This window comes from Corapipo altera, unplaced genomic scaffold (assembly GCF_003945725.1).
Source record: "Corapipo altera isolate COAL_440 unplaced genomic scaffold, ASM394572v1 112, whole genome shotgun sequence".
Classification (NCBI taxonomy): Eukaryota; Metazoa; Chordata; class Aves; order Passeriformes; family Pipridae; genus Corapipo; species Corapipo altera.
In genome coordinates, this window is record NW_020884899.1 from 5,005,094 (window position 1) to 5,021,625 (window position 16,532).

General features: G+C 39.7%; 1 protein-coding gene across 4 annotated transcripts in view; it reads left to right on the forward strand.

The window, feature by feature from the left end:
- MAST2 (microtubule associated serine/threonine kinase 2) overlaps positions 1-16,532 on the forward strand; it is a 192,168-nt gene that overhangs the window by 20,647 nt on the left and 154,989 nt on the right. For all 4 annotated transcript variants that reach the window (XM_027648987.1, XM_027648977.1, XM_027648978.1 and 1 more), the window contains exons 2-3: positions 5-152; positions 3,482-3,624. In XM_027648987.1, the coding sequence (XP_027504788.1) occupies positions 5-152; positions 3,482-3,624 (291 nt within the window). The remainder of the gene's footprint in view (positions 1-4; positions 153-3,481; positions 3,625-16,532) is intronic.

The window sequence follows — 16,532 nt, forward strand, 5'->3', positions numbered from 1 at the left end:
GCAGGAGATGATAACGGAGTCCACTCCGCTGCGTTGCAGGAAGCTCAGCAATCCTGACATCTTTTCATCTGCTGGGAAAACCAAGCTCCATCGTCAGCTGAGTCAAGATGACTGCAAGCTACGAAGAGGTAGTTTGGCAAGTTCTTTGTCAGGTATGCCATTTTGTAAAGACAGTATTTGTTGGCATTAAAGATGCAGCATTACTTGCTGGCATAGCAATTGTAATAAAAGATACTGGTAAGTCACTTCTTAAAAACTAGAGGTGACCTCTTGTTGGCAGGGCATCCAAAACTTTACGTAAGAGGAAGATGTGGAAAAAATATTAGTAGAAAAGAGTGAAAAGGGGAGTCTGGTTTTGGACTAAAATTCTGTATGTGGCCCAGTGAAAAGTTAGAAGCTAAGATTTAATGGGCAAAGTTAAAAGAATGGAGTGGTGAAACTTTAGGCAACATAGTGATGCTTCCTTGCCCCTTTTAACATCAGCAGTGAATGTAAGCTTGCCTACTTTGCCATATTGTTTCTTACTACAAAGCTGACTTTTACATCAGGTTCAAATTACTATTTAGTTTCTTTTTGGCTTCAAAAGCACTGTGATTCAAAATAAAAACCTTGCTTACTGACTAGATGTTTTTTCAGTTTGTGTAAAGTTTGGTTTTTTTCTTGTGAATGTAATATTCAACCCTGTCAGAGATTTTGGTCTGTCAGCTCTAGAACCATGGAGTGAGCATAGGCTAGTGATTAGCCAAAAAAAATAGACCAAACTCAGAAGTGTTTCTTTTTTATCAAAGGCTTTATTTGTGGGTGAGGGCATAGTTTTACAATTGTTTAAAGCTGATATCAAAGTTTGTGATACTGGAATTAGAGCTTAGGGAGCTGCATGATCAGCCTAGAATGAAATGGCTGATATGCCTGAATGCTACTGATTTTGTGTAGGGTTAACTTGCAGCCCATTTCCTCCCTAATTAGGCTGACTGTTTGCCTATTTGCATGTTAGTGCAAGAACTAGAAGAGTTGAAAACTCTCAGGTGGGAGGTGAAGAGGAAGAAGGTGAAACCACCCTTTTTGGCATCAGCCTGGACTTACATGATTGTGAAACTACATCCAGTCCTGGTGCCTTCGTTTTTTATCAGAGGAAGATAAATATTTTCATGTTTGAGGTGGTAGGTGTAATAGAATTTAATAAGCAGTGAAGTATGTATGTTTTATTTTGGCTTGGCCTTGGCTTCATGTTTTATTTGTAATAAGTGGCTGGTTTCTGAAAAATGGAAACATTCATCATGTTTTGTATTCATGTAAGTTTGCTCTCCAAGGTAGGTTAATCACTAGAGGAAAACAGAAATGCATGAACTACACAGCTGTTGGCTGACTGCAATGGCCCAAGTTAGTACCATAATTTGCCTTTATTTTTTTTTCCCCCTTGAGTAGAGGAAAGCAAAGTAAATAGAAGGAAGCAGGAAAACTGGAAGTCCTGCTCTTTTGTTGATTCTCATTTCAGAACAAAAAATTCACAAGAACTCTATGTTCTCCAGAACTTGTTGCTTCATCTTAATGACTTTTCAATCTACTACAGCCTGATTTGGGATGGGGTAAAGAGCCCCAACAAGGTCGATCTGACCCAGCTGGATAAAGAAAATGTACATGTTCAGATGTATATTTTCAATGTGTTTAGAACTTGAGGCATGATAGGGAAAGGCTTTAGCTTAAAGCTCCATCCTGAAAATGATTCCACCTTATTTTTTGCAACAGAATCAAAAGAGTTTTAAGAGTGTAGATGATTGTGCATGGAAAGTGTGCACAATTCATGTATGGTTGGCTGAGATTTGACTCTTGATGGAATTCTGTCCTCCTGGATTCAGGTTTTGTGGAACTAAAAGGAGATAGTGATAACTATATGTTCTGGAAACTTAGTTGTTCTTGCTCTCAGGCACAGGTATTTTGAACTGTTAGATAATTGTTATTTGACTTTCTGTTATAGGATATCTTTGTTAGTGCTGTACAGAGATAAATACAGCAGTGTACATTTCTGTGGTTTTAGAACTCTGTAGACAAGAGGAGTCATAGTATTTGTACATTGTCTTGAAAATGAACAAAGCATGAAAATCATGCCCACAGCTGTAAGCAGCTTGAGTGGGACTAGGAAAAATGTACTAACATGCTGTGTCTCTGTTCGTTAGCCAAAGTTGAGCCTGCTCATCTCATACACTTTGACTCATTCTGTTGGTGTGTACTTGGCCCATTGCTCAACTGTCACAGAAAATGAATGTAAACAAGTTATAAAAAGAAAAAAAAGAGACACCACTTCCACTCCCTGTCCCCCCACATTGTAGCTAATCACGTTATATGACAGTCTTCCAAATACAGCAGCCACTTTTATGGAATGGATATTATAATTCACATCTAATTCTAAGGTGAAGTCAAATTTGTAAAATAGCTTTCTGCCTCTGAGAAAATAAGTGTTTTTCTACAGCACATATGTGATTAAAAGTGTAGTCTCCTTCCTGCTACTTATTGCAATAAATGTCTTAGTTCCCTGTGATTCCTGAGCATGTAATAATCTGTTGAATGCAACTATATTTACCATGCTTGGAAGGCCGTGTGTTGTTTAGTCCCATAGTTCTAATTTTAAGGAAAAGAGGTATTATCCACTCCCATTTTGCAGATGGTGGAGCTGAATTACAGAGTTTGACTGACCAAAGTTACAGAGGAAGTCATCTGGAAGCTAATAACTGAACCCAGATTCACAGACTTCTTCACTTATGTGTTTTTAACCACAAAAATATCTTTCTTCTTTTTTCTTTCTGAATGACACTGTACATAAAAGGAAGCTGTCAAGCTCCATGGAGTCACAATATGACCTACTTTGACTTTGGTTCTTTCTCTCTGTGGAAATTTACTGCTTGACATTTTTCAAAAAGGAGAGTTATATTGACTAGAAAAAAAAAGTGTATTGAGCAGAAAACATCCATCCATGGTTCAAAGGAAGACAATATTTAAACATACACTATATTATGATTACAGGTGCATGAAAGATAGTGCGGGGTGTTCCAGTGGTAGGAGAAGGGTGGGGATGTCTGGATGACTAAGCTATTTAGAGGAGATAATATTTTACAATTAGGAATGCATTTTCGTAAGAATTTTTACAGCAATACTAAAGAGATTTTGCCTCTGTGTAAGGCAGCAAATATTGGTTTCCTTTGTGTAAAATATAGAAAGGTATAAAGTGATAGAGGTCTGTTTTTACATTTTTGGATTTCCCCATTATCTCATAATGTAAACTAGATTTTTTGGAAATTGCTAGCTATCAAACAGAATGAATTTACTGGTAGGGTGCTCTTACAAGTTCTAATCTACCAAAATCTTGAAATTGCTTTTATTATTAAATGCTTTTTCTTCGCATGCAGTATTTGTTCTCAGCTTTGCAGTTGGAGCTTGCAAACTTGTTTAAAAGCAAGCTGATGGTATTTTGATTTTGTTTTTAAAGGAAAACAGCTACTTCCCTTATCAAATAGTGTCCACAGTGGAGTGGGACAGACAATATGGCAGCCTCCTGGAGATACCTCAAACCTGGTCCGCATGAGAAATCAGTCTCTAGGACAATCTGCTCCTTCACTTACTGCTGGTTTGGTGAGTGAGTCTGGGAATACTCGTCATGATCTTGTGATTCTGTGCTTTGGTTTTTACCTTGTTTTCCCTGCTCCTGCTCATTGCATGCAGCATTTTGTTCCTGTAGGGCATTTTAGGATAGGGGGTGAATTAGGGCAAGAATACATTCACCCTGCTTTCAACAGAAAGCAGGAAAAAATGTGTGTGTGAAGAATAATTTCTTTTTGGGGATACTCCTTCTCAATGCTACTTAAGCTGCCTGATACCTGAAAGAAATACCAGTGGAAGTCCAGGGAGATGTGAACATGGGAACCCAACCATTTAAAACAAATTTAATTGGGAAGCAGCTTTCTGAATAGCTACCTCTGCCTGTTTCCCTAGGGAATAGCTAGAGGAATGAATGTGAAAGGGATAACTGTCCCAAGGAATAAGAGCTGGAACTGACCTATGCTCTTCTACATGGTTTCTGTCAAAAGGTTTTGGTAAAGTGAATGTATTTTTGAGGAATGTTGCGTGTGTTAAATTAGCATTTTCTAAGAAGAGAGTATTCTGTGTGGGGAGAGACACGCTCAGGTGGTTACAGTCAAGTCTGAATTGCACACCAAAAGGAACATACATTTTGTTTGCAGATGTTCCTTATTACCTCTAAATAGCTAAAATCACTGAAGTGTGAGAAGAAAAATACAGGAGTAGGAAAAGACAGTTACTTATGAGCAGTCATATATGCAACAGAAATTGTTGGTAAATAGTGGATTAAAAGCAAAGGTGAAATCCTTTTTTGCCAAACTTCTGCAGAGTTGCTCATGTAACAGGTTTTACTCAAATGAGGAAATCTTGATGTGCTCTGCTTAGGGAGCTGCAAGTAACTGGATAAATTTATATAACATTGTAAGACTGTTTAGAAGCAATGACCCCCTCAAAAAAAGGATATACCTTGGATATAGCCCAAAGAATTGTTTTTGGGGACCCTAGACAGTTTGGCACCACCAGGCTATGAAAGGAAACTTAGATCTTTATAGTTCAAAAAACCACTCATTTGTGTTCCATCTAATTTTGATTTCACAATGAAGTACTTGTAGTTGTGGCATTTTCAGACATGCTACTATATTGAAATTCTTCTGATTTGATTTAATTGTATTGTGTCTTAATTTGGTGCCTGTTCAGCATTTGCTTTAAATTTATGTTCTTACCAGTGGTTCTGAATTCAACTGTATCAACAGAAAGGGAAAATGCTCATATGAAACTTGGCATATAAGTATATTTATCTGACGGAGATTAAAAAAATTAAGATGTTAAAACACAGGCCTGTTCTCTAGAGGCAGGCAAATGCCTTGAAGCTCCATAGCTTAAGTTAATGAACTGTGCTTTGAAACAAAGCATTAATTCTCAGATATTTAATTTGGAATACTAGGTTGTTGCTTAACAGCTGTGTGCAGCTCAGCAAGCTGCAGATGTTTGCGTGTTATGATTCTGCATATTATTAATATGATGTTCTTTCAGTTTGTCATGGCAGTGTTTGTGCTGTCTATCAAATGTTCTGATATGAAACACAATGCCAGTAAGTTATTTTTAAACAAGACCCCCAGAATTTTAGATAAGTAAAGCAGAGAAATGAATCTATAAATCCAGTATTTGTCCCTCTGTGATGGTGTTTAGGTGCTGAACTATCCAGTCACTGTTCCATTTCTCATGGTGGGCTGTATTTTCATTACAGTTGCAGTTAATTAAGCCTAGAAATGAAAAATTTTTATGCCAAGTGGGCTTCAAAAGCAATGACTAAAGAGCTGGTCACAAGATGAACACCTAATTAAATGCAGGGAGTCCTGGGATCTTGGAACTAGTTACACGTTTGCAGCTGGTTTAATATGCTTGTGGTCTTGAAATAAGTTTCACAAATTAGAATAGCAAAAGGTCTCTTGCCAGTATAATTAATCTTCTTTGAAGAATAGCTCTATTAAGAGTTGAGTGGGTTCAATAATGCAGAGTGTCATTTTAATATGCCAGTCTTGACTGGTAGAGCATTTAATTTTTTTATTATTTGTTATAATACAATAGTTGGATAGCTAGAGAGAAGTGGAATGTGGTATGGGAAAGCCAGAATCCTCTAAGCTCTGTCGATTGTTTCTGCTCCATCTTTATGGCACTGCAGGTATCAGTAGATTTCCTTTGCTAAATTGCTTTGCTGGCATTCAGTAATGTGGTTTTTTTACTTTCTAACCACTGCTAATCCTACAGATTGTTTACAGTGCTTAAATTGCATTCTTTTCTGCTTTGAAAGTATTCGCAAAGCAAAAAGATAAAGTAACAATAGCAAATCTTCAGAAATTAGTTTGCAACTTCTGGAACAAGACTGATAGCTGGGCTGCTTATCAGCAACGACTCCAGAATTGGAAATACATCAAATTCTATCTTGCTAAACTATATAAACACAATTTATTGTTGGGCAGAATCTTTCAGCTTGTACATGTGTGACAATGTGGATTAATGTCTGTGCAGCAGTTGCCATGAGATCCTTGACTTGAGGAAGAAGCCAGGGCAGGGTGAATGCTGTGGAATGATAGGTGTTGATCTGATCTGTGTGCCTTCTAAATATATGTGAGGATTTCACAGCATGACCTTCAGCTCATCATCTACCCTTAAGACAAATGGTTCTGATCCTAAGAGATTGAATTCTGGTGAAGACTTTTAAATCCCTAAAATAGCTGAGGAAGTAATCAGAGGAAATGACATAAAGAATCACTGCGGGCATCTCAGTGGTGTTTCCTGCTCTCAAGACCCAAATATAGTAAAAGATGTGGGCACAGGGAATGTATGTAGAGTTTGTGTTTAAGGAACAGAAGGGTAATTTTGTGGAAAATCTTTTATGAGTTAATTCAGGGGTTTGTTTATCTGAAATCTTACCCTACTGTAAAAAGAGTTAGAACATCCACTGTGTTTTGAAGGGAGATGATGCAAAAGATCAGGAATATGGATGCATTCTCTTATGAAGAAAGGCGTGAAGAGCATCAGGGTTTGCAAATTTTAGAAAGGAAAAGGAGCTTGTGAAGAGAAGGTTATGATCGTTGTAGAGGAGGTAGATTGGGGGTGTCTTTCTTGCAACTATTCATTTTGACAGAACTCAGTGTGAATGAAATCGATTTCCAGAAGTGATGCTGTAAGGTGTTAATATTCCAGGACTGGGGCATTTATGGGTGGGCAATGGATGATTTTCCCCTCATGGTTATTAAGGACAGGTTGCTCAACTAGAGCACTGCACTAATGCTGAATATACATCTACATTTGTGGAGAGAGATGAGGGTTTTCTGTGTGTGCGTCCCACCACCTGGTCTCTCAGAGAGCATCTCGAGCACTGTCTTCAGGGTTTTGTGAAAGAAATATCTGACAGTGTGCAACCCATTATTTAGGACTATGTCTTACATGCATTGCTCAGCATCTAATGCCTGGAAAAGCTTGAGATGTTCCAGGAATAAGAAATCATATGTGTTCCTTCTGCCAACTGTGGCGATAGGAAAACATTTGAAGAAGCCTGTCAGTGGAAACTTAGATATGTTTGTGAAAGAGATTTTGAAACCTTTTTTTTTTTTTTAAATACTTACAAGCTTCAGCTTTCTGAAGTGCTCCCAGTATAGAACTGAAACTTGAGGTACCCATTGAACTGAAAAACTGAACATAAGTTTTGAAAATGAGGTTGAGGATTCCAGCTGGGTGGTTGCAGTTCTCTTTAGATTAAACTTTCTTCCTTATATTCTGTACCACATGGGATGTGGTCACAGCCATTTCTTCATCTTCAGAGATGAAGGCTGCTGATTAAGCACTTGGTGCTCTATTAATCCTCTGATGTCAGACTTGCAAGATTTCCTTGTAGGGTCAGAGAAAATCAAATGACTTAGGGTTTTACATTTGCTTTCTAAGGTAATGGTTTAAACAAAATGGCATATTCATTGTGGTTGTGCAAAGTGCCAGATGGCTCACCTTTCCCTGGTGTTGTTCTAGAAGAAATGATTAAAACCCCAAACTTCTTAGATTTTGAATTACAATAATGATCTGGATGGTAGAAAAGCTCAAATGCAACGACTTGAAATGACTAACAAGCTGAAGAACTTCCTGTGTTGAATAACACTGAGGCAGTGATGCTGCTTGTTCAGTTCAGCTGATTTATTACAAATGTTTAGTTCCACAAAGCTGTGTGGATTAGGCAATACCGAGTGGAATGGGGAGAATGGGTCGTTCTTGTGATGTTGGGTCCTTGGCTCAGCGAGTAACTTGGTAGCTGAGACAGACTTCGTGCTGTGCCATGTTACTTTTGATGTTCAAGTTGGGGTATGCTTTTTAGATGTAGGAGAGAATATTTACTATTTATTCTCTAAACTTCTGCTCCTTTGCTTTTTTAATTTCATTTTAGATATATTATGAATATAATCACTTGTACCTAAAATATAAACTTCCCCTAATAGTTTATTTCCCCTGTGCAGGATGGTGTTCATTAGAAAGAAAATTCAGGTTTGTGTTTTTCCTGGCTATGGAGAAGAGTGGCTAGTTGGCTACAGATTTGAATTTAGTGAGTGAGGCACTGGAGGTAATTCCCTTTAAATTCATGCGGAAGTGGAATCTAATGGCTATGTTTTAATCAAGCCTGTGGAGGGGTCTGTGGAGCTGGGTTGCCATCTGCTGGTGTGCCGGGGCTGGGGACAGGAATCGTGAGCTCCACAATCCAAACGAGCTTTTGTCAAACATTTTTAGAGATCCTGGTAATTGTTAGTTGTTTTACAGCACGGGCATGTTATTTCTGGGACCGTGTCCCACAGGAATCACTTGCTAATAACCAGCTTTTTTCCTTTAGCTGGACCATGAATTCTCTCCGTATCGTAATGCTGTACCGTGGTTTGCAACATCATTTCTCTGGCAACAGAGAGATGAAGGCTAGGATAGCTATGAATAAAACAAAATTAATTTCAAAAAAAATTTATTTGGAGGTGATTTTTATAAACAGTGTGCGATTTTTTTTTTTTTTTGGGTGAGAAGCCGTGTCGTGCTCCCTCCTCTGGGCTGGCGGTGGCGCTGCAGCCCCGGCCGTCCCTCCGCCGGGAGCTGCAGTTCCCGCACCGAACCTCCCCGGGGCTCTGGGGCGGCCCGGGCTGGATGGAGCCAGGGATGCTCTCCTGTGGCCAAAAGGAGACCTTAGTTCTCTCCTGCTCATCAGTTCAGTACGGAAGTTAATAATTCAAAAGGCCTGGTGAAGTGCAGTGGAAGTGGGAGTTCCAGCTTTATACTCTGCTTCAAAACCCCTCCCAGTTATAAAAGAAAATTCTGTCTCTGGCTCTCCTGTTTAGTCCCCAGTGCTTTAGTGGGTTTACTGTGTGTTATTTAGGATCTCTGCTTTATGCACCCAGGCACCTGGGTTGTTAATCTCACAGGGATGAGGTCTTGGAAGGAACAGAGTTTGTAGTGACTAGCAGATACCACGTATATGACTAGCAAATTAAATATTAGTTTACAAGCCACAATATCTGATCTTCCACCACACTCTCCACCTCTCTGCTCGATGTGAGTGCATAGCGCTTTGATTTCTATCTCCTCACAAAAGAATTAGATGTAATCTGTCTTTTTATAGAAAAATACAATACTAGTTGGGGGACAAATCATTAATGTCAGTTGTGCATAGCACTAACTCCTGCTGGTTGCCTGGATACTTAGTATGGAAGCAGGCATTTGAATCTGATGGGAAAACTTCATTTACATTTGTGTCTTCTGAAATCGAAAACTGCTCTTTTCCCAAAATGTTTTGTCACAGATAATGTTACTTTTAGGTTGATTATTTAAATGTTGCTCCATACAGCTGAAAATATTTTTGTTTAAGATTAATCATTAAAGTTACAGTTGGTAAAGGCCATAAATTGTTTCAGAGAGTAAAGGACTTTCAATACTTGACTGTACAAGTAGGATTTAATATTTTTATATTAGAAAAGGAGAAGACAGCAGAAACTGTGGCTGAATGAATGAACGGATTTTATTACTGTATGAAGGCATGGAAATTGCATTTTAAATTGTCAGTTGTAATTGTAATGACCTGAGATGGGAAGTAAGTGGATTTCCAAATTAAGACCATGTGTGAAGTCTGAGTTTATGAATACCAATTAGACATTTGCATTTACATATGCTGCAGAGTCTATTGCTGAATTTTTGAGAGCTTGGGTACATTATCAATTTTGGAATTTGGATAGGGCTTGAGGAAGAGGTAGGGAGCAAGTTCTAGTCATTGGGCAGTGTTTAGAATGCTTGCAGGGACTTACCTTTGTCACAGCTTTTAAGGTGTCCCTGGTAGGAAAACAAAAATGCATGTATCATGTGTTTCACTTCAAAATTCTTGTCTTCAAATGCTGTTCCATAAATTGACCGTCCACCTGTTCCATCATGGTTAGTTATATCTCCTCCCTGACACGTGAAGTTGGTGACTATTCTGTGAAGCGGGAGTTCTTGAATCCAAATCCTTTCTCTCCTGTGCACAGGGCTCTGAAATTTCAGCAGTTCTTGGGACAATATTTGAAAACAGCTCCATAGTTATGTGTCCTAAAGGTTCATTATTAGCAGAAGCTTCAAAATACACAACAGGGTTGGTGTCCTTTGACAGTCCTGGTGGCAGCCTTTCTGTAGTTCTGACAAGCTTAGCTGGCATTCTTCAAACCTCCTCTTGAAAGAATTAGCCATTTCTTGGCTTTTAAATCAGACTGCAAGTTGCTCAACTTTTACTTCACCATCAGCATAATCTGTGGCTCTATGCTGGACTTCCAGAGGGCAGATTTTGGCCTATCCAGAAGACTAGTTCAGAGTGTACCCTGGGAAACAACCCTTGAAAACAAAGGGGTCCAGGAAGGATGGACATGCTTCAGGAAGGAAGTCTTGAAAGCACAGAAGCAGGCTGTCCCAGTGTGCTGAAAGGCAAACTGGCAGGGAAGGCGACTGGTCTGGCTGAACAGGGAGATTTCAAAGGGTAAAGAGGAGAGCCTGCTGATTACGGGGAAAAAAGGGCTGGCTGCTCAGGAAGAGTTTAGGAATATAGTTAGGTCATGTAGAAAGAAAATTAGAGAGATGAAGGCACAACTTGAACTTAAGCTTGCCACTTCTGTGAAGGATAACAAAAAGTCCTTCTACAGATACATCAATAGCAAAAGGAGGGGCAAGGAAAACCTCCGTTCTTTATTGGACATGGGTGGGAATATAGTTATTAAAGATGAGGAAAAGGCTGAGGTGTTTAACACCTTATTTACCTCAGTTTTCAACAGTAAGACAGGTTGTCCTGAGGACAGCTGGCTTCTGGAGCTTTTAAAAAGAGATAAGAATCTGAATAGCCCCCCTGTAATCCAGGAGGAAACAGTTAGTGACCTGCTGAGCCACTTGGATCCCCACAAGTCTATGCGACCAGATGGGATCCACCCAAGGGTGATGAGGAAGCTGGGGTAAGAGCTTGCCAAGCCACTCTGCATCATCTATGAACAGTCCTGGCTCACTGGGCAGGTCCCAGATGATTGGAAGTTGGTGAATGTCACGCCAGTCTACAAAATGGGCCAGAAGGAGGACCCGGGACACTACAGGCCTGTCAACCTGACCTCAGTGCCTGGCAAGGTTATGGAGCAGATCATCCTCAGTGCAATCACACAGCACCTACAGGAGGGACAAGGGATCAGACCCAGCCAGCACGGGTTTAGGAGGGGCAGGTCCTGTCTGACTAACCTGATCTCCTTTTATGATCAGGTGACCCGCCTGGTGGATGAGGGGAAGGCTGTGGATGTGTCTACCTGGACTTCAGCAAAGCCTTTGACACTGTCTCCCACAGCATGCTCCTGAAAAAACTGGCAGCCCATGGCTTGGACAGGGGCACTCTGTGCTGGGTTAGGAACTGGCTGGATGGCCAGGCCCAGAGAGTGGTGGTGAACGGTGCTGTGTCCAGTTGGGATCTGGTCACTGGTGGTGTCCCCCAGGGATCAGTGTTGGGCCCAGTTCTGTTTAATATATTTACTGATGATTTAGATGAGGGGATTGAGTCCATCATCAGCTGGGGGGGAGTGTCAATCAGCTGGAAGGCAGGAGGGCTCTGCAGAGGGACCTGGATAGGTTGGAGGCTGATTCCAGTGGGATGAGGTTCAACAGGGCCAAGTGCCGGGTCCTGCACTTTGGCCACAGCAACCCCTGGCAGCCCCATGAGCTGGGGACAGAGTGGCTGGAGAGCAGCCAGGCAGGAAGGGAACTGGGAGTTTGGATTGGCAGGAAGCTGAACATGAGCCAGCAGTGTGCCCAGGTGGCCAAGAGGGCCAATGGATTCTGGCCTGGATCAGGAACAGTGTGGCCAAGGAAGTGATTCTTGCCCTATACTTGGTGCTGGTGAGGCCACACCTCGAGTGCTGTGTCCAGTTCTGGGTCCCTCAGTTCAGGAAGGACAGGGAGGGGCTGGAGCAGGTCCAGAGAAGAGCAACGAGGCTGGTGAAGGGACTCGAGCACAAGTGCTGTGAGGAGAGGCTGAGGGAGCTGGGGCTGTTCAGCCTGGAGAAGAGGAGGCTCAGGGGAGACCTCCTCACTCTCTACAACTCCCTGAAAGGAAGTTGTAGCCAGGTGGGGCTTGGTCTCTTCTCCCAGGCAACCAGCAGTAGGACAAGAGGGCATGGTCTTGAGCTGTGCCAGGAGGTTTTTAAGATGAGACTGGATGTGGCATCAGTGCCATGGTCTAGTAACCATGACAGTAGCGGATCAAGGGTTGGACTTGATGATCTCGGAGGTCCCTTCCAACCCAGCTGATTCTATGATTCTGTATGTTTTCATGATAGATTCAGGTCACATGCTTCACAGTGGCATCCAAAACTGATAGTCCTGATTGGTTTTACACTAGAAAACTTTGTTCTGAATAATTCATGTACAGAACAGGAAATAATTTTGATAAATTCTGTACTAAAGTTATATTTACTATACAGTGCATATTACTTAAATGTAGTCAGCATCTTACTCTGAAGAAACTTCAGCATATTACTAAACACAGTCAGCATCTTTTTACTCACTTCAGTTAAGTGAATTCCATTTTGGAGTGGACTCAATGGCTTAAAGGAGATTTTCATATTAGAAAGAGAATTTGAACACCCTTCTGTGTAACCTGAGGCTTGTCATTGTAGGAAATATGAATTCATAAAGCTTGCCTTGTGATAATTGTTAGGCACTAGACTGTCAGTTTGAATGATTGCAGTTCTCATTATCTTCAGATGCTGCATGTTATTTTTTTTTGTCTGTGAATATGTTGAATTGATTTTTGGCACATGCAGTCAGTCCTCTTCCTGACAGCAGCACTATTGTAGGTGTAAAGTTAGAAACTGCTGTAGCGTGCATGGGAAATTAGCTTTTTTGCTAGGGGAGCTGTGGAGAACTTAAAATATAGTTATTCAGTCTGTCTTGAACACGCATTGTCGCTGAGTGAGGCTTAGTTTCATGAGTATTGTTCTATGGTTCTTAATGACCTACATAATGATATGAATAATAAAAGTTCAGTTTTTTAGTTTAAAGTAGTTGAAAATCGGCTGTTTTGTTTTGGTGATTTTTTGGCAGGTGTTTCCATAGAAAGGCACTGTGAGATATCTGCATTTAGTATTTTAATATGGCTGCCTTCTGTGTCTGGTAATACTTCTCAAAACTGTCTCCTAGGATGTGATAATAGGAGGATTGGTCTTAAAAAATTTCAAATTTCAAAAAAAGTTCCAAACTGCTTCCTTCCAGAAATGCAAACTGTTTTGAGCTTCAGGACATCTGTACTAATCCCCCACAGCATTTTGACTAAGCAAAGGCTTTGGAGATGCTCTGTAAATTAGTAGCACAATCCTCTGTGTTTGGCTGTTTTTTTGGTTGGTATGTTTTCCTGTACTGTGTCATTTTGGTTTATCCATGCTATGCAATGTGTTTTTCCACCCATACAGTTTCACCCACAGAGACACCGTGGTTACTTATTTTACCTCTTGGAGGACAGTGGGAATACAGTGGTTTATGTGCATCACCTCTAAAGAGCTGCAGCTCAGAACCTTTCCTAACAGTTAATCTAAAATCCTTATTACCTTGAGATTACTGGAGGGGGAGAGGTGAAATCTCTTGGCAGAGATAAGGGTAGCCTTGTAAGTGAAACACGCTGCTAAAACCTGAGACTTATGCAACAGTCCTGATATCTGAACTTTGATAAACTAAGATACAGAAAGGTTAAGTCCCTTGGTCACCCGTAGAACTGAAAGTAAAGCACACCTCACAGACTTTCTGTAAATCTCAGTTTATTAATGTTTGGCAAATGTTTGGAGCTCAAATGGATGGTGCAGTCACTGTTTATAGAGTGCCAGTATAATTTTCTGATTGTGTTCAAGATATTTAAATTTTCAAGTCAATTGTTCAAAAGCTGAGGCAAATGGTGATCTCTTACCTGGCCTTGCTGTGTTTTATTGCTAACCTGAGCATTTCTCCATTAATTGTGAGTTTCAGACTCTTCCCTGCTGGGCACTGCAGGCTCCTTGTGCTGGGAGAACATGAGGTATGAATTCAGAATAAACATTACATTAGCAAACTTGATTTAGAGTCAATATCTGCAGTTCTTACCTTTTGTGAACAGAAACTAGGATAAATAGTGGCAAGGTGTTTGTTTCAAATTGTTGTACATTGTGGGAACAGATGAGGAGAATTCCTGTATTGTGGCATTTTTGATAGATCTGAATTTTTTTCACTGGAAGCACTTGTGGCCACCTAAGTGTATAATGCACAATTTGCTGAGAGGGTGCTGTATTTGTTCAAAATAAACCAGCTACCTGAGCTGTTTTATTAGTAAATAGTGTGGAACAACTGACTGACAGGCTTCTGCTTTTGCTATTTATTGCAATGACCAAGTTTCCATTAAAAAGAAATATTTTATGTTCATCATGAATATAAAACACTATCATGTTGAGACTGTAGTGTGAGTATGCAAAAATGTGTCAGTGTGAACTCTGTTATTGGCAAGGAGGAATGTTTGTAACAGAGGATTGAAAGATGTGCTGGGTTTCAGATCTGTCATAAAAAGATGTGAAATGTAATTAACCTAAAATAACCTTTAAAATATTTTTTGAGCCTGATAAATTAAATGAGCTGTTGAGATCACTTAATGAGAGACTTTAATTTTATACCTTAAATAATATCCTATTAAAATCCTCAAGATTTTGCTTTGTGATGGAATCCACTGAGATTTACATTTTCACAATGACCTCATGATTCAGTAACACTGTTAATATATTTGGTGCATATTTGAGGGGTAAGGTCTAGGTTAATGGCAACATTTATTCTTTAAGTGCTTGAAGCCACAAAGCTCTAATTGAAGATTGGAATGTTCAAACCTCATTATTTTAATGTGGTCATACAGCATAGTGACACTAAAAGTAGTTATATGATGAACTCATATGGCAGGGTTCATAGTTTGTCCATGAAAACAAATTATTATGTGAAACTTGGAATTAAAATTCTCTGCCTTGGAGTTTAAATAAAACATGAAACTTCAGGTTTAACGTGGTTTTCGTATTTGTCTTCACTCAAAATTCACAATAAGCAATAATAAAATTAGCAATTAGCAATAATAAATTTGCATACCTTTAACACAGACAATACTGCTGTGACTGTTTACACAAAGTTACCAGTGCATGCACTAAATCTCTCACACAAACCCATCTCATCAGTTACTGTGTGGCAAATTTGCATCTCGAATTTTCTAAATATTGCTAATTGAACTAATTTAATGGATGAGTTGTTGTCAAGGGAAATGCATACGGTTCTTATCACAGCGTCGAGGATCCAAGGGTTGAAGGCAAAGGTTGGAGTGTTGATCACTGCTTGCATTTCACCAGTGCTGCTAACCTTGGGTTCTCCTTCAGCTCTGCACACTGTGCTGGCTCCAACATGAGCTGGAATCCCTTTGAAGACCCCTCCTGCCTGTTCGATGTTCCTGAGCTCTCCTTTCCCTCCTGTGTTTTCACAGAAGTGTTTATTTTTCTGCATGGCTTCCCCTACCCCTAGAAAAAAAACCCCCTCACCACAGTAATATTCAGTTCTTATGACTTGAAGATTCTGGCTAATTGTGAATTCGGGCTGCTTTGTGCACAACTGTATTTCTATTGTGACCTCCTTAATCCTTCTCCACTGTCAATCCTTTGGGCTATGGACTACTGGTCTGGGAATCTTAGTGTGAAAGCTGTAGAGTTGTATCTTGTGTTGTAGCTTTACTGCTGGCTAAAATTTGTACAGTTACTAGTTCTGGTATTACCTTTTATTTCTTTACTATTTAGAATTGCTAAATGAATGATGTTCTGAGTCAAGGCCTTTTGATCTACAATCTCTTTGACTCTGCTCAAATGACTGTATGCAATGTAAAAAGTAAAAATTTGTGGTCATTATTAAATCTATTAATAGCTATTTGTTTGGTTTTAGGTAAGCTTTTGATGTTTTGCCTTAAAATTCACTTATCAAATGTTTTCTTTCAAAATAAAGTAGAATGTTGTGTTATGACTTTAAAATGCTTGCATTTCTTATCAAAGTTATTTCTTAAATCTTAGAACAAAATAAGCTAATGAGGTAGAGAAGTTTGGCAAGATAAACTGATGAAGTTTTTGAAAGAAAAGAAGAACAACTGTCATGAAGATGCAGAACTATCTGAATTGAGAGGAAAAGTACTATGTCAGCATTGCCAAACTATATTGATCAGGCATCAACATCAATTCTGATTACATAAGCAGCTGTTTAAAGTGGAATATTTGACAGTGACATCTTTTATTTTCCATATGATTACTTGCCTGCTGACATGTTTACTTCCTTGGTATAATTTACATACTGTGGTTAAAATGTCACTGACTGAGAAGTAGTTGAATTATACGAGAGAGTAGAAAGAAAATCAGACATTC